At 35.7% G+C, this 19,584-nt stretch overlaps 1 protein-coding gene across 2 annotated transcripts; it reads left to right on the top strand.

Moving 5' to 3' along the window:
* Positions 1 to 1,859: 1,859 nt before the first annotated feature.
* Positions 1,860 to 3,941, top strand: LOC108994860. Of its 2 annotated transcripts, none has more exons than XM_018970254.2 (6): positions 1,860 to 2,018; positions 2,129 to 2,439; positions 2,542 to 2,618; positions 2,766 to 2,802; positions 2,907 to 3,015; positions 3,137 to 3,941. In XM_018970254.2, the coding sequence occupies exons 2-6, from the start codon at positions 2,181 to 2,183 to the stop codon at positions 3,789 to 3,791; spliced, it is 1,137 nt and encodes a 378-aa protein (XP_018825799.2). In that variant the 5' UTR covers positions 1,860 to 2,018; positions 2,129 to 2,180; the 3' UTR covers positions 3,792 to 3,941. The 2 variants fall into 2 exon arrangements, with proteins under 2 accessions (XP_018825799.2, XP_018825798.2); XM_018970253.2 differs by having other exon boundaries at positions 2,111 to 2,439.
* Positions 3,942 to 19,584: the final 15,643 nt, after the last annotated feature.

Genomic DNA, 19,584 nt, shown 5'->3' with positions numbered 1-19,584 from the left:
AGTCTAGGTGTCACTAAATTATCGACAGGCCTTTAATTGAAGAACTTTGGATGGACCGGTGTTAAGTATTTCTCTTAATTAATTTGCTTCCCTTACATTTTCCTCGAGTTGACAGTTGAGTTTAACAAACTTTTCCCATGATCTGCCGTTGTCAATAAATTTATTTTCCCAAGATTGACTTGTTTTTTTCCTTTCATATACTTCTCATAAATATTAGAAGAATAATAAAGAATCCGAAACCTCAAAATGCAATTAATTCAGCATGCTAATAAGATCCTAATTAAGGAACCTATAAATATTATTATTCCACAGCATTAATCATCATTTTATTCTACAATCAATAAAATTTTGAAGAAAAAATTTATTCGTCATCTATTTTCTCATCATCTCATAATGTGATATTAGATGATAGATTTACAAGTAAGATATAATAAATAGTCTCTAATCATCAAATACTACATTATGAGATGATGATGAGAATTGAGATGATGATCAGTAGCATTATTCAATTTTAAATATTTTTTCTTTCTTTTCTTTTTATGAAAAACAAAAACAGAGAGAGAACATGATCAGCTAGGTAATTAATAACCCTAGGTAAGAAGATGACGTTTCGTGAGCAAGCCCCGAACCTATAAAAATCCTTGAGGAGGAACAAACCCCGTGATTCCCGACGAAAGGCAATCTCATTCTTATATTTTTTAAAAGTACTTTGGGTCCGAAGCATAATTAATATTGACAGAGAGTCACATACGCGCGCACACATGCCTCAACCATCTAACAATGAGCTGGCTCATGATGAACTACTGTTTGTGGCTTCGCACTTATTGAGTCTGAAGCCCCATAAATATTTTCTCGAGCAGACATGCATATGCATACATGCCCAACTACTTACATGTGAAGAATACGTGCAAATCCAAATTAAAGTAATTCTGGAACCGGCCTATATAGCTCTAATTCCTTTTTCTCGGAAAGGGAGGTCTAGCGAATTAGTTCTAGCTCCCCCTAGTATGAGAAAAATATCAATAATCGAGCAAAAGTAAATATATAAGCCTCCATGTTTTTCAAGCATGTTGGTCCAAAATAACTTACTGCTTTGAGGATTTTATATTGTTGGATAACATAATCAATATTCTGAATTTTTGTAACTTCACTACAAAAAAAATGAACTTTTGTGACTATTTAATTACGACGAAAAGACTATTTGTAATAAAAATAGACTCATTTTAACCGTAAATAATCATTTCGTTAAAATTAAATAATTATAAATAAACAGTTTTCTTGTAATGAGCTTGTTGTTTATACAAACTGGATATAAGGATCGAGACGTTGTCATGTCATGAGAGGTATGGTCCAACAATTTCCATTTAGGTAAACATATATCCTGTATGTGGTTGGATTCATTATATATTTGTTCGTGCAACATTAATCATTAGTCGTTTGTTTATCTGCATTACATTGATGGATCGGAATATGGATCGGATAAAGTGTCTCTACTAGCAAATCACACAAGAGAAGGGTGATCCAACCACACACACACGTACACACAGAGAAATGCACTCTTTGAATAATATAATTATATATGAATGTGTTAATACTAGTTTAGTGTGGGGATTGGTTTCACACTTTTAAATTTTTTCCCCCCCGGTCAAGGGGTTGTCTTCACCAGAGATGCTCTTCTACTTAAGTTGACACATCACATGAGCCAATCGAGTAGATATCTTGTATTATATGACATCCATGCATGCATACACGATACATACATGATGGGTATGCATGTCGGTATTCGTGTATATATATATAATATGTAAATAAGGTTTACCGAGGGGGAGAGAGAGAGAGAGACTTATATCCTCCAAGTCAATATCATATAGGGTTTGCATTCCCATCTGGTATACATAGAACTGCAGCTCATCTTCCGCCTAGCTAGCTGATAATTAAGTTCGTATTGCAAATATGGGTATGTTAATTTCTTACTAATATCTGGTCCCAGCATGGGGGAGAAAAAAAGAAGACCAAAGGTAGGAATGAATGAGTTTCATCTCCTTCTAGTTTATGTTGCTACCGGCGTCCTTTATAATTTGTAAGTCTAATTAAAGCCGCACTGTGTAAGCCTTGCATCTTCTCATAGCTCCCTTACTAAGAGGAATCGAGAAAGAAGAAGCAACAACAAAGATCGATCGATGGAGGAAAGTGCAGGTGGCTTTGAATGTTCAAAGATAAGCCTTTCCAACCGAAATGAGGATGGAAGCGAGAGCGGGGAGAATGATGACGACTGTAATCCTAGAAAAGGAGCAAGCTCAAGCCACAGCACGGTCGAAGAGAGCGAGAAGAAACCATCGGTGCGGCCTTATGTTAGATCGAAGATGCCTAGGCTCCGATGGACGCCTGATCTTCATCTTCGTTTTGTTCATGCTGTTGAAAAACTTGGTGGACAAGAAAGTGAGTTTATCAATAATTGATCAGTCAAATAATGATCATGATCTATTAATTTCAAAGTCTTTGCATCGTATATTCTTAATTTCTTTCTTTTTTTTGGTGCAGGAGCCACACCAAAGATGGTTCTTCAGATGATGGACATAAAAGGATTAAGTATTGCACATGTCAAGAGCCATTTACAGGTAATTTGCGCGCAATTGATTTTAAAAAGGAACGATTTAGCAATGATTTCTAGACATATTTGCCTTTGTAAATTTATAGCATGGCATAATTCGCTTTTAATTTTAATATGACTTTCCATATATTTGCACTTTTGGCACTTTCGCTAGATGTACAGAAGCAAGAAGGTGGATGATTCGAACCAAGGTAAACCAAAACTTCCGTTTGCTTTTCCCTTCTGATCATCAAGAAGAAAAATTAGGGTTTCCTTATCGATTCATGATACAAAAAAAATGTTCCTCACATGACAGTATTAGCGGATCATAGGCATCTTGTGGAAAGTGGAGATCGAAATATCTATAACCTCAGCCAACTTCCCATGCTTCAAGGATACAACCCGAGCCACAATTCCCATTTCCGGTATAAGATCAATTACCATATAATTTCTACCTTTCAAGAGTTCTGTTGTTTTTTCCAGACCATAGTCTTGATTTTTTAATTTTTCTTTAATGGGTTTTTCTAATAAGAAAATCCTTCTTAGTCCAAGATGTAGATTTGGAGATGCTTCTTGGGGCGGTCACGAAAAGTTCTTGGGTTTTACTCCGGGCTGCAGCTCAATGAGTAATTCCAGTACTGGCAGTAGTACTGTGGGTGAAAGGATCTTTGGTAGCAGCTATAACAATTGGACTAACAGCAATTTCCCTTCGGGAACTTCCAGTTTCAGTAAACAGTCAGGTTTTACTAGATTAACCCAAGAAGTGAAAGATGGATTCCAGTCATTTTATAAAAATCAACCCTGCTCGCAGACTCAAACCAGATTGAATCCCACTGATGATCTTAACCCGGCCTTAACCGGCCATCTGCATGCGGAACTAAAAGAGCGTACAAGTTTTTGTAATACCAATGCTCCTTCAGATTTCAGCAAGATTAGTACAACCACTCTTCAAGACCAGTGGAGTAAGCTGAAAAGAAAGGTCTCGGACTACGACCTCGACTTGGATCTATCTCTTAGGCTGACTTCGAGTGATCAAGAGAACCAGAGAAGAAGTTCAGGGCATCATAAAGTTGATAGTAATCTCTCCCTGTCTCTGTACTCGCAATCATCGAGCTCGAATTTGACCAGTTTGAAGGAAGGACGCGCCCATGATGATAAGGAGCAAGAAAGAAGGGCAAGTACTCTGGATCTGACTATATGAATTATGAGGAAATTCTAAGTGAGATCTTGAGGTACTTGTCCAAAACAATGCAATATTACTTTTATGAATGAAAGTTGTCTTTCATGTACCCACATACGAATTAATAATTAGTCTCCGCCACTCAATTTCCTTTTCAATTCTTCTATTTTCCCCGACATTTGCTAAATTTGGATATCATCAAATTAATGTCCCGTATAATATTATTGATTTTAACTTAATTAGCTTCGTGGGTAACGTATACAAGGGACTAAATATCTGGGTCTTCTCAGCAAGCACCAAAGTGTTCTGATCTCTCTCTCTCTCTCTCTCTCTATATATATATATATATGTATGTATGTATAGATATGTGTAGGGAAATTTTACCGGAGATCCATACTTCAAATACAGCAGACGTCCTTTCACTACTTAACCTGCATTAGTAGTGAAAGGACGTCTGCTGTAAAAATAATCCCCTTGGGAACATTACTGATCTTGTCATGCATGCAGTACTTTTGCCTTGAATATATTGCGAAGCCAATCAAAGGCGGGGGGCTCAATTATAAAACCCTCATTATAGTTGTAACAATAATAATAAAAAGAAATTAGGGTATCAATGATTAGAACCTTTTTAAAATATGACCACTAAAAAATTGTACTCTCCCTCAAAACACAAGTAGAATTTACTTAGAACACTCCTTAAAAAAAGTGATCATCGATCTGATCTACTCCTGAAACTGCGCGCATGCATGCCAACTACTGGTTCGATATATATTCACTACCCAGCTCAATTTTTTTTTTGAAAGAAAAAGCTTTTCCCTGCTCAAAACAAGAGCAACACTATCGAAGCCGAATATAGAAATCAAACTTTTTTTTAAGAACATGAAGTTAATAATTTCAATGTTTTGCCGATTTTCTGAATAATGACAGTACGGCCTCCACAGCTAATCGAACTATATATTGTAAATCAAGTGTCAAACCCAAGTAGTTTAATTACATTATTATAGATATTTGGTTATAAGTATATATAATATAGCCTGCGCGCGAGATACATACACACACAAACATATATATATATATATATAGCTGCCTAATTTCTAATATTTCAACGTTGATCTTGTTGTTTAGTATGCATATGTTGCTTTGAAATTAGTAGTTTATTTTGGACAAAGAGCAATTGTCACTTTGACTTCATTTTTGAATGGAAGGAGCTGGAGATAGAGGCGTCAATTGCAGCAGGTAGTAATTTCTTTGAACAAGTCTGCATGATGGCTAAGGTATTCTTCTTATATATATATATATATATATATATATATATATATATATATGTATATTGTGCAAGTAGCTAGCTAGGCATCATTCGCCTGGAATCTAGCTGACCAAAATATATTATATATAGGTAAATGCATGGCGTATTATTATTCTTCGAACACAGCTAGAAATTATATTAATCCAGCAGCCAGAGATCGACATTATAAAATTAGTTATTCATGCTCCTTATAAAAGATCTATCAAGATCGAATTATAAATTAACAAATTATAAAGTCACAGCGACCCATAACAAACACACACAACAACAACAACAAATATTCGGATTATTGTCAACACAAGAGTAGTGAGTCGTTCATGTGCGTTGAAATGATCAGATTCAGCACAGGAACAAATTAACGGTCCAAGAGTACACAATATATATATATTAAAAGTACTGTTTCAGGGTACGTGGCTAGCTATATATAATGTGCTGTACCCTATCTTCTAATTATTACGTTCAGCCTTTTCATCATTCTCAAGAATTTCCATTCCTTGATCTGCCTCTTGTCAATCCCCTTTTTCAGTACGTACCATGCAAAGAAGTTCATTGAGTTGATATATATATTAATGACACATAAATATAACTAAAATGATACTCCCATCAACACGACAAAGTGTATCGATTCTGTATTTTTTTTTATTTAAATAATTTTTATTTGTTTATATTTTAGTATTATGTTTTTTATTTTTATTATTTAGAAATTACGATATCGATATCGAATTTACCGACTATTGGTGGCTGATCTAGCACCACCATATATAAATATTATATATTCGTGCCTCTGTGTTTTTTCTTGGCTAAGTTCTAGTTAGACGCACAAGTAATTTAATGGGTCATTAGTGACAAAATTAACTCATTTTTGCCGGCATCTATATATCCCCTTTTTCAATCGGGTGTAGTTATATATGGATTTGTTGATGGTTTCTACACATTTCTTGGTGCCAATTGCATCTCATGGAGTGTAAAAAAACAATCCATGGTTGCTCGATCAAGTGCCTAAGCCGAGTATCACTCCATGGCGTCTACTGCTACTGAACTAACGTGGCTCACATTCCTTCTCCGTGATCTTCATATCCCTTTTCCTCAATCACCTGTGCCATACTGTGATAATGTCAGCACCCTACATTTGTCCGTTAAACCCGTATTTTATGCATGAACGAAGCACAACACCCTTGTCTTTCACTACGTATGCGAACAAGTTGCCCTTAGAGCTCTTGAGACTAGATTCGTGCCCTCTCACACTACAGTAAATACTGCATTTTCCCCCGAGTTTTTTTCCCAGGACCTACCACGGTCGCAAATAATTAGCTTTTGACACAAACCATTTCCATGGAGAAAGAAATACTCTTTAGTAACGAGATCACGCTGAGCAAGTGAAATTCGGTGGAGAAAAATGTCTATTGCGACGACAAGTGGTTGTGGCTAAAAGTGGATTCACAAGAAACACGTGCAAGCTAAAATATTTCTCACATTTGGGTTGAAACTGACGGTGGCAACAACAAATCCACACTAAAACCTTGGTTAATCCCTTTTCTACTTCTCGATTAGTCCTCGGCAGTACTTCTTGATCAGTCCTCAACCCTCAATCTTATATATGCAATCAATCCATTGATTAGTTCCACATTGCTTAAGTGAGACTTTTGTATTGTCTCGGCCCCCTATATAAATGCCACATTAGGCTACATTAACTTACACACCAGCTCTGCCACTAGGATGAGGAAAGGGTAGCACCCCTACTGCTGATGGTCGTTCTACATTAAGGTAATTTGGTGCCAAATACCTAAAGTTTACTATCATGTTGGTGAGTTGTTAGCAATGATAATTAAAACTCAACTACTTGGCTAACTTATTGGAGTCATTTGCAACTTGTATTTTCTTCATTTAACTTGCATTTTACAACTGAACTTTTGATTAGGCATTGTTATGGAAAGTGGTCATTGACTCTATATGCTTATAGTTATAATGGAACTTTACATAAATTATGCATGTTTGGTCTTCATTTTGATTGTATGCTTGATTTAATTTCATAGGGTGCTCTTGGGTACTGGTTGTAGGGGTGGCAATTTGTGTTCACGAGTCATGTTCTTGTCATGTCAAGTCGTGGACATACGACTATATGGGTCAACCCGACCCTTTAATCTAAATGAGTCAGACCTTCTAACACGAACTATTTAAACCCGTTTAATAATTAACTAGAAAGAGTCAACAAAGCACGGCTCATTTCAATCCATTTCATGTAAATGGATTGAACTAACCCACATAATCCATTTAACCTAATTAATATAATTTTACATAAAATTTAAAATCTATATGTATTAGTAGCTACAAAGTCTGAAAAGGACAATAAAACTACCTACTAATAAAAAATATCAATATTTTTTAGATTCTAACCTAGAATAAAATCAAGATTATAAACCCAATATTAGTAAATATGAGCATAGTTCCAAAGTTACAATCCAACAATAAAAATATATGCATGTTGAGAAATACAAATATTACAATCCAACAATAATAAAACTGTAATTTTAAAATAAAATTTAAATGGATTATTGCGGATTGATTTCGGGTTAAGTGGGTTTTTAGTTTATTAATCGTGTCTTAATGGGTAACTTGTTTTGACCCGAGCCCATTTATATCAAACCTAAACCTATTCATTCCATTCGTATTAGATTCATAGGTCATGTCACATATTACCGCTCCTAACTGGCTGGAGACTATCATAAAGAAATGTTTTGTAAAATAGAGTGAATAAAGTTTAAGATACACAACTCAACCCAAACTGTCAATTGAATATATTTTTCCATCTAGTGCAGAATTACTCAAGGTAATTTCCCTACTTAATACTCCAGTATTTCAAAATCATATGATGATAAAATAATTACCCCATTTAAACAAATGTTGTATTTCTTATTGAAAGTGAGAGATTAAAAAATAAGTGTCGTATGGAACTTGAAACTTGCAGATTCTGTTATTTCCTCGCAAGTGACTTGTAATTATCAAGAACCTAGATTGCCACACATTTTTACTTTTAGTATTAAAATAACTTCTCGTCTGTTTTAAAAACCTAGACTGTGAAAAGCCACTACCACAAACCCCACTTTAATTTATTGAACAAACCAGGTCTTTTTCCAAATATTTCCTATCTACTTTCTCAAATACCTGTAAACAATGCATCTTAAAGCACCATTTCTAAAAAATTATCAAAAATTCTCAATATCTCTCTTAACCAAACTAATTACCATTTGGTTAAGAGAGTTAAGTGTGAAAGCCTCGGACGAATAGAGAGGCCAATATAGATAGATGCATTCGAACCAAACCTGTAGCAAAATCCTATCCACCAACAAGAAGACAAGTGTTGAATACTTTGTTTCACTTCAAATCCTCATCCACTATGTCCTCGTTATTTTTTAAAGAGTTGTATATTGCATAACGTTGTACTTCCAAAACTCACTATGCTAAAACTCGGCATCAATCTCTAGTTTGCTCAAGTTACACAGGGCATTTTTGTAATATGATTTTAATTAAATTCAACCCAAAATAGTTATAGAATAGAAAAAAATTGGAAGAAAGGAAAATAAGGCAAAAATCCTCTACCTCCATTTCTCAAAGAAGTTCTCATTCATATTAACTTAAAACACATGCTCTGACTTTGGCACAAGCTTGAACAACAGAGTTGTATATTGAGATCAAGAGACAGGCTACAAATAAATAAAACACTTCTTAAGAGCATGTAGGCACCAACTAAACAAACCGCTACAAATGAACTATGCTTGTGAAACTTTACCAAGGCACTATCCTTCAAACCAAATCCTTGAGGATCCAACTTGAATACATTAGCCCACCCACCATTTAAATTGTGCAATGGTTAGAGCATCTGATTTTTCTGTACGCCATGATGTGTAATGTCAACCATTAGTTGGTAGAACCCAAAAGGTTTCATTAAATTAGAACACCCATAAGTTCATGTTCATGTTAAGTAATTAATGGTAGAACTAATGCATATTCTAATTCAATATCTATTCTTACCTGAATTTTCTATAATCATGTGCACTTTTGAGCATCGAGGGCTACGTATTTCCCATGACTTAAATTTATTCATATTGTGCTTACCATCTCATCTTAACCTAAAGATACCATGGAACGTTCTAGTGTACTAACATTTTGATTAACCTTTTTTTTTTTTTTTTTTGGTTTATGTAATATTCGTTGTTTTCTTTTTTTACTGGCTAGTCATTATACACCCAGATTCACTGACTTAAAAATCTCTGTCCATACACCATCATCGATCATCCCACTCCATCTCAATGCTTTTTGACCTTTGACATCTAGGTATCTATGTGAAAGTAGTTTCGTGATAAACCATTTATGGCTTTCTTGTGGAATTTGTCTATCCAAAATTATGAACCCTTATTAACTTCTACAATTTCTTGTCAAGATCTAGATGGATAAGGTTTTGATGCATATCAAAGATAGATTGCATTCCAACGAATACAGTGAAGGCGTTAAATAATTCATAGCTATGGCAAAAGCCCATGCATCTGGAAGGGTTTCTTCAACCACACAAGACTTAGACGGTTCACCTTTTTTAGACTTCTCAATACTTATTATTGTTTGGTTTTAATTATATGAAAGTTTGAGTTAGTATTTTCTTGATAGGTGTCATAGTGCATATCATCTGTTGTTATTTATTCATCTCTTGTAATCTGAGAAAATGATGTTTTATTAAGTTTGCATATGTGGTAAAGGAGAAATAGTGATGTGTATAGGGAAATGATCATATTGGTGGTAGGGAATTAGTAGTAGTTAGTTAAAGTTATAAAAATGAACTCATGTTGCCTTATAACAAATTAGCTGATGTTAATGGCCATATTGTGGGTTGCATGTTGAGAAGTAGAAGTAATTCTAGTAAAGACAGTGACGGTGCAATCTATAAATGGAGGATGAAGGGGACGAGGTGGACACGCTAGGAGAATATCAAGCCCTATACGTAGAGGCCGCCCAGATGTACTGCCTGGCCAACAAGGAAACTACGAGACGAGAAGGATCCCCTTTCAAATGATTCAACTCAAGCAACACCAGATGTGGGTCTACAAAATTCTATGGATGTAGAACATGACGAAGATCAAGGGAATATTATTACGTATATGGTAGTTAATGGCAATTTTGTTCTATGGATAATTTTCCGTCTTGAATACTAACATTATGAGTTTACAATATTGTCATTGTTCTTTACTATAACAAGTTTATTAACTTCGATATATAGTCCCACCCATAAAAAAGCAAGATTGAGGGTCAGTGGAGGTTACAACATTTGCCTACGAATGTTGGTTAAGATTCTTTTACATATAAAGGATGGGCAATGAGATCCATCATGCCAGAATGCCCCCGTCTTTACTAGTTGAGTAAGCTAGATAGTTAAAGTACATGCAAAAATAAGGCATGCAAGCTAGATTGTGGTAGCCGAGAAGGAGAAACATGAGCTCATCGATCCTGTTAGACTAGGGGTTTATTATATATGCATTAATTATGATATTTATGAGTTTCTACTTGGTGTTTTAGAGTGACAAAACATATTTATGAGTTTCTACTTGGTGTTTCAGGTAGACTTTGTGTTGAATTAGACAAAACACAACTATCGTGAAACTATGATAATGATGCTTACCGATAAGTACAATACATATCACTATGAACTACACCAGTTCTAATTAAAATATGCATTGCATGATGAGGCACTATTTGGTGGGACGTCCATGGTGGAGAAACCTATTTGGGAATGACTATATGAAAGGTGAGCAACCGGTACATTCAAGGTACTTATACTATTGTTGACCACAAGTTCTAACTTTAATCAATTCTATTTCTGTTATAGCAGCCAATCTTTTTGGTCATGTCTCTTTTCTAGCATATAACATTAAGTAGAAATATGGGACTTGATATTTTCTGAAATATTTTAAAAGCAGTTTCGAAGAAACACTACTAATAGGCAAAAATAGAAAGTGAAACATACAAGTGAGAGGAAATATTTTGTTAGGCTGTTGGAAGAAAAAATAATATTTGTAGTGTGGAGTATCATATATATGTGATTTATCAAAGTGGAGTTTGAACCTTACCTATCAAATTTTTATTTAAGCGTGAGAGGCACCAAATCTGAATGCTTTTTACAAAGAAACTTACTAGTCAAGGCAGAAAGGGAAATTCATCAACGCAACAACTGAACAAAATTATGTGAGTTTGCATTGGCTGATTTTTTTTCTATTGATGGACTATATATTGACTCACCAATCTCATGATATTTTGAATTATGACATTCAGAATCTTATGGTTGAGAAGTTGAATGAGAAAGATTTAGAAGAGGATGTTGATGATGCGACTGCATTTGTTTTCAAAGATGTGTTAGGGTTAAGATCTAGCTATGCACAAGGGCTACGACACTTAGTAATTCCTAAGCTCTCTTGTTCAATGCAAAAGAACAAGACATTTCTGGCTTCAAAGAATGAAAGGAATAAGACTTGTGCAGATATTTACAAAACTCAACTAGAGTCAGTTATATGTGATATGGGTACTATTAGGAAAGATTTTTCTAAATATGAGAAACAACTAAACATCCAGATGTTAGAGTTGGTTTCTAACAGGGAGTCTCAACGAGAGACTTGGGGAGATGCTTAGGCATCTTTGCTTCTATAAGTGCTTTTTGTGGATTTTTACAAATTTTGTGTTTTGTATACTCCCTGTGGATATGGCAATGTGTGAAATGCCAATATCTCGATGTGCAATGTGGGAAGTGTTTGGAGGTGTTATGTTAGAACAAGTGGCAGGGTATTTTCTTTGGGTGATGTAATCTCTTGAATGTCTTTATGATGATGTGAGTATCTTCTTCTATACAATCGTTGGTTTGTAGGGCTTATTAAATTTATTAGTTGCATCGGGAGGTTAAAACCAACAATTGATTCTATGCAGGGATACACCAACATTCATGTAGTTGCATTTACCAATAAGAACCACACATCCATGTTAGTTATTTCTGAAATATATTTACATCTTTTTTCATAGTTCATCATGTTTGCATATGGAACTTGTGATTGTCAAAATATAATAGTTTGGTTAAAGCCTAAATAGGTTGATATGCAGGTAGTGGTTCTTGTATCCTTATACCATTTCAGAGTTAATAGAAGGTACTTTTGCACCTATTTTCGAAATAGATGCAAGAGGAGCTGGTGGTATGTTTGTATACAAACTAATGGTGCATCTTAGATATAAAGTCATTTCCAAAGACTGTTTAATAAGGGTCAGTTCAAATATTAGCTGTTGGATTTTATATGGCTGATTATTGTGGAAAATTATGTTTTATGTGAAATATCATATTAGAGTAAGAATGGACTCCTACTCAAGTTTATAGGGATTAAGCATATTTTATAAACATGTGGCATTCATCCCAACAAATCTATGGGTTGTTATCTTATACATATTTTTGGGATGTCTTTGCATGAAGACTTTATGATAAACTTGAGTAAGGTGGCTACAATGACCAATTAGATTTGGGGGAGATTTATGTTAGGAAATATGTGTAGCATTTAGCGGGAACAATTGATTTGTTGTAGTATGGTACTACTATAGGAAGGATAATTATGAGCTAATATGTTTTGAATATATTTTTAAGTAATTATCAGATATGTGCGGATGGAGAGGCTATTTGGTGAGCTATTGGGGAGATGAAATGGAGCTATCTCGCATCACAGACTGGACTAAGTTATGTGTGTCTAGAGCCAAATATATGTCTACATTTAGTTAGTCACTATATATGTTCTAAACAATACAGCATCCATATGCATGTGAGTGACCCTCGTATACTTCCCACTTTGCAAATATTGATATATTTCCATGACCTTGATTAATCACTGAGGACATATTGGAATGTCCTAAATATTAATATATAAATTATGTTATATGGATGAGTGTTTTTTCTAGTATTTTGGACAACCCATCTAGTATCAAAGTGTGAGTGTTTAAACAATAATGTGTTCTCTATGTGTAGAAAATGCAAAGTTGGTTGCATTGATTTATCATGCTACAAGGACACATATAAGAATGACCTAACAAGAAAATAAGCATTACTTACTTCCGACAGTTGTAGCAACATCCATAGGAAAAAAACTGTATTTTTGGGTTTTGTCGGCGATGCCCGGGTACAGGAAATACAATTCAATTGACAATTAGTGATGCTAACAATTTGTGGGAAATGTTTCAAAACATAAGTATTTTCTACAACCCATCTTTCATAGGAAACAATACTTTTCCTGACAAGATTTTGTTTGTAGAAAGTATGTAAGTCTCACTTCTTGAAAAAATATTTCCTTCAAGATTAGTTCATGGAAATGAACGATACCAAGTGGAAGTCTCTTTGGGAAAAGGTTCAACCATCACCTTTACTGAGAACAGACTCTTGCTGGAAAAGAAGTTATTCCCACCAAATATTTTGGTCGGTAAAACTATAACCCGCTGGCACTTGTCGCCACAATTGGTTATGTTTCTACGAGCAAATATGAAATCAATAAGCATTTGCAGCGAGATCAGTAGTCGTTTGTCGCTATCTTTATCGCAGGAAGTTGTAGGTATTACTAACCAGCTAGGCTTCTCATGGGGAAAAATACTTTTTGTGGCGAGTTACAAGCACGATATGCTAGCCTAGATGTGATCAAGCCGAGCAATACACAAGATCATAAAGAAAAGGACATATCAGTAAAAGAAGCAAACGAAATGCCACTGCAATGTAGTTTTTGGCGGGCGATATAATGTATTAGTTATTATAGCAAAGAAGTCATTTTGAAAAAGTTTTTAGCAAGGATTCTAGTAGCGAGACTTGCAAAATTTGTCTTTTGGGCGGCAAAAGTCTATTTAATACCAACTAATGCATGGCACTCAATAAGTCATTAAGTTTCAAGAAATAAATTAAGAGATATGTTAAAACATCATATAAGTTGGTCTTCGCCAACTAATGAATCATTATTACGAACTTATAATTACATACATGGATGCACATATTTACATGATGCAAGAGATCAAATGATGTCGGATTACCAGAATTTTTGTTAGTAGCACTAGAATACCTTGAAAATGAAGATTAATGCATATATTGCAAGAAACAATACTAAAACTTTACTTAAATGGGGACATTTCTCACATATGGTAGATGTATTTGATCATTACTATGGCTACAAGTATCGTATTCATGCATAAGATCCCAATTTGGAAAGATATCTTTAGCACACACATTGTGCATAGTCACTATATAGGTTACATGATGTGGTGGCTGGGCAAGATTCCGACTATGAAATTAGCCATTTTCCATTCCAAATCTTATTTTGAAGTTATATTTTGCCTTTCCCTCTTTAGAGGTGATTTTATTTTCAAGAGATTTTTAGCAAGATTCTTATTTAATTAAGTATTTTAATTTTATGAATCGATGGGATTTTGTCCTATTTGAAAAAATCTCTATATTAAGTTTTCCTAATTAACTATTAATTAAAGTCTGGCTTGTTGATTTAATTAAATCGATTTGAATTTGAGTATTTTCCACGTAAACATTTGAGTACTAATCTTCCTCTATTAGTTGGAATGTCTAGGGATATTTTGAATGTTTTCATGATTTTCTTACCTTATCCCTAAGTTTTAATTGCCATTTTAATTCTTAACCTGCAACATCAAAATAATTTTAATTCTACCTAGTTAGCTTCAATACGTATAGTATGTAAATCATTGGCTAGACAAAAATGAGTAGGTGATGATAGTCGATCGGCCTTGTCATCCTTTTGTGTTTAAGTTTGCTTTTGATATCTCCCATTATCATAGTCACTACTTAGAAATAACATGATCTAATAATGCAATAATAAATCATCTTAATGTATGTAGGGTTTAATTTCTTATAATATTATGAGTCAGATGCCTACTATTACAAGTAGTACTGAGCGACTTCAAAATATCTAATTATCCACTCCTAGGTTTTCCTCTGTTGAGGCGATTCCTATTGCCTTGGTGCAGTTTATGTCTTTTTTCTGGCTACGATCATGGAGGATGATCTTCATATCCTCTACACGAAGATGTCCTTAACGGAAAAAGAAAGTAAAGATGTGGTGATGGATCTGAATGAACTGGCGAACGTGCTACCTTGTGGAGAGAAGTGTTTGTTTACAAAACTCTATTCTGAGAAATACTATAACAAGGAAGCCTTCAAAGGTATGATGAGGAAAGTTTGGTGAACTGTTATAGGTGTTAGATTTCGGGATCTTTCTCTCGTTCTTTTCCTTGTCGAGTTCGAAAATGGTAGAGATAAGGAGAAGGTGTTAAAGGAAGGGCCTTAGACGTTTGATAAGCATATGGTTCTGTTAAAGGAAGTTGGTAGTAGACTCCAAGTGCAGCAGATACAGATGACAATGGCAACTTTCTGGGTAAGGCTTCATGATCTACCTCTTATAGTGCAGAATGAGTTTGTTGGTAAACAACTTGTTGAAAAGTTGGGGACTGTTGAAGAGGTGGATTTGGAAAAGGGGGAGGTTGAATAGGGTGAGTATATGAGGGTGCGAGTCACGTTCAATGTGACGAAGCCTCTACTACGTGGGTCCAAGTTATCTTTTGGTGGGGGTGAATCAGTGTGGATCCGGTTTTCCTACGAGCGACTTCCAAATTTATGTTATTGGTGTGGTAGGCTAGGCCATACGGACAAAGATTGTGGTTTAGGGGTTCATGAATATGTGGTGATGAATCCGTCTTCTCAACCATATGGGGTTTGGCTTCGGGTTGGAATTTTTAATGACCAAAAAAATCAGGGGCGTTTTCGTTCACATATCCCTAATAACGTCGTGCGTAGCAATGTTGAAATGAGTGATGGTGCTCCTCCTGATGAGGTGGTTGGTGAAGTGCAGATGGCAGGGGACGGGGATGCCATGGCGGCTAGAGTTAGCTCAACCAATGCTGAAATCGAAAGTCACGAGGTAGCAAATAATGTAACGGCTACAGAGTTAATGGAGCCGGTAGAAGCAGAAGAAGGGGCTGATTTTCAAGAGAAGGTGTTGCCTGGTCCAGAGTTGCATGGGAGCACAGTTTCAGGGATAATTAAAAAAATTCCAACCCGAAGCCAACAATAACTGTATTGGGAGCTGTTAGTGAGGATTTGAATGATTTGGCATCGAAATGAGGGTGGGCCGTGTGGGCTCCAACAGAAATTGGGTAAAGAGTCAGTGATGGGCCAAGGTTGTTATCAAAGCCCGATATCTCAAACAGCCGTAAGTGGCATAGAGTGTTGTCGTTCTGTAATGGGACACCAAAACCAAATTCTGAAAATCGTGAGGGGGCTAAGAAACAAAAGCAGAGGAAAGGAGAAGGAGATGAGTTATGGAATGATGTGATAAAGCTCAAACCAGAGTAGTGAGCAATGTATAGCGGATTGGCAAATGAAGATGCGACTTCTGAGGAAGTTGCTGTGCTATTGGCGGTGGCTATTGAACAGCACCGCCGGCAGCCATGAAAACATTATGTTGGAATGCCCGTGGGCTTGGGAACCCATGGGGCATTCGTAACCTCTGTGACTTAGTCAGGAAGGAAGGCCCGACTTGCTGTTTCTACAAAAGATGCGACTCAATGTTCATAACCTTGAAAAATGTAAGTACAAGATTGGTTTCTTAAATTGTTTAGTTGTTAGTGTTGTTGGCAGGAAGGGGGGGTATTGCATTATTGTGGGGAAGGGATGTAGATGTAACGATTCTTAATTATTCTGATTACCATGTTGATGTTGTTGTTAATGATGTTGCGGTTAATGGAGGAAAATGGTTTTTTAACTGCTGTTTATGGGTATCCTGAGATCATTTATGCTATAGACTTGGGATCTTCTTAGGAGTTTGTGTCGGTTGAATGGGGAACCTTGGTTAGTGATGGGGGATCTGAATGAAATTATGTTTCATCATGAGAAACTGGGTGGGAAACCAAGACCTGAGAGACAATTGGTAGCTTCTAGGGATGTTGTAGAGGAATGCAATTTGCATGATTTGGGTTTTATTGGTTATAAGTTCATTTGGTCAAATAAATGGGAAGGAAATCATTGTATTAGTGAAAGGCTTGATAGGTTTTTAACTAATTTAGTATGGTGTAAATCTTTTCCAAATGCAATTGTAAGCCATGATGTTGTGGCATATTTAGACCATTTACCCATTTGGGTTGAATTGGAGGGGAAGGTTAATATTCCTAAAAGAAGACGACCTATTCGATTTGAGGAGATGTGGGTGGGGGCCAAAGATTGTGAAGAAATTATTAAAGAGCAATGGAGAAGGTACCCAGTCAACTATGGAGGATGTTGTGGGTATGATTAAAGTGTGTGGGGTAAAACTGAATGCATGGAATATGAATAATTTTGGCCATGTTCAAAAGAAGGTTCAGCAAGCAAAACTGCAGTTAACAAAGCTATATGAAGATAATCGTGGTGACATGTCTACGCTGAATATGGCAAGAGATGAGGTACATCTTTGGTTGGAGAGGGATGAGGTTATATGGCGATAGTGGTCAAAGGCGTTGTGGTTAAAAGAAGGATATCAGAATTGTAGATATTTTCATGTGAAAGCTTCGCAAAGGAGAAGAAAGAACAGGTTGGTGAGAATTCAGGATGATAGTGGTTAGTGGCAAGAGGGGCCTAGTAAAGAAAATGTGATTCTTGACTATTTTAAAGACTTGTTTACTACAGCCAACCTGAGTGATTCTTTGGAATTTTTGTCTATTTTGAGAGGCAAGATCACATCAAAGATGAATGAAGAGATAAGTTGAGAGTACACTGAATTGGAAGTCAAGGACGCATTGCAGCAAATGAATCATTCTAAAGCTCCAGGCCTGGATGGCATGTCTTTAATATTTTTCCAAGAATATTAGCATGTGGTTGGGAGTTCTGTTACTGCAGCTATTTTACATGCTCTTAATTCAGGTTCTTTTCCCTCAACTTTGAACCATACTTTCATTACCTTAATTCTCAAAAAGAGATCTCCTCTTAGAGTGGTTGATTATAGATTAATTGCAAAATAAGCTTGTGTAATGTCGTCTATAAATTAATTGCAAAAGTCCTTGCAAATAGGCTGAAAATGGTGTTGTCTAAAATCATAGGGGAGAGTCAATGCACTTTTGTTCCAGGGAGTTTAATTATTGATAATGTTTTGATAGCCTATGAGATAATGAATTTTTTTAAGCTTAAGAAAAAAGGAAAATTGGGTTTTATGTCGTTGAAGTTAGATATGAGTGAGGCGAAAGATAGGGTTGAGTGAGGATTTTTGAAAACTGTTATAGAGGTGATGGGGTTCAGTCAAGAGTTTGTCAATTTGAAAGTAGATTTGTGTGCTGGTAATGAGGCTGATAGGAGAGTATGGGGCTATGAAAGAAATGGGGTGTTCAGTGTTAGAAGTTGTTACAAACTTATTTTGGCCTAGCAAGGATCTCAAGAAGCTAAATCCTCCTCTTCGCGTGTCCAGAGTGTGGTTTGGAAAAATATTTGGAAAATGCATGTGCCTAATAAGATAAAAATATTTGCATGGTGTGTGTGTAAGGATGGGTTGCCTACAAAGAAGAACTTTATACTAAAACATGTCCCAAATGATGGGAGATGTAATTTGTGTAATGATGAAAATGAGGGGTTATATCATGCTTTGGTGAAATGTGCACATTTAAAGAGGATCTTGACAGATTATATCCCTGCCCTTGAGATAGACAAATTCTTGAATGTCTTTGAGTTGGATTTTAATTTCTATAAAGATAAACAATATGAAAATTTGTCTACTTTCTTTGCTTTGGCGTGGGGGATTTGGTATAGGCGGAACAAATGCATTTACGAACAGGTTCTCATTTCTCCGCATTAAGTTGCTGAACATGTTGTTTCACTATTGAAAAGCTATAAAGGGGCTCAGAGACAATCAATACAACAAGTGAGAGATGCATGTAAATGGAAGCCACCGGATCTTGAAGTGCTGAAATTGAATGTTGATGGAGCTGTCTTTGAAGAGATGGGGAAAATTGGTACTAGTGCAATTTTGAGGGATAGTTCGGGCATAGTTATTATATGGCTGCATGCTCCAAGGAGAATGCAGTTGCTAAACCTGAGCAGGTAGAGTTGCTAGCTCTCTTCCGTGGCCTTTAATTTTGTGCAAGCATGGGAATCGAGAAAATCCAGGTAGAGAGCAATTGCTTACTAGCTATAGAAGCATTGCATCAGGATAACATGGAAAGCTCCAAGTTTGGTGGTCTTTATTTTGAGATTAAAAAGTTGTCATATTGTTTTGGGGAATGTTTATTTACACATGGTTATAGAGAAGCAAACAAGGCTGCTCATTATCTTGCTAAATATGCGAGAAATGTTGATAGAATCAACATGTGATAGGATTGTATTCCGGACTTTGTATCTCAAATCTTGTGGTTTGATTTATGTCTGTAATTCCTCTTTTGATTAATGAAGTTCATGGTTTGTAAAAAAAAAAAAAAGTATTA

The sequence above is a fragment of the Juglans regia genome, chromosome 3 (assembly GCF_001411555.2).
Source record: "Juglans regia cultivar Chandler chromosome 3, Walnut 2.0, whole genome shotgun sequence".
Classification (NCBI taxonomy): Eukaryota; Viridiplantae; Streptophyta; class Magnoliopsida; order Fagales; family Juglandaceae; genus Juglans; species Juglans regia.
Note: the sequence above shows the minus strand (reverse complement) of the source record. Positions and strands in the feature narration are given on the sequence as shown.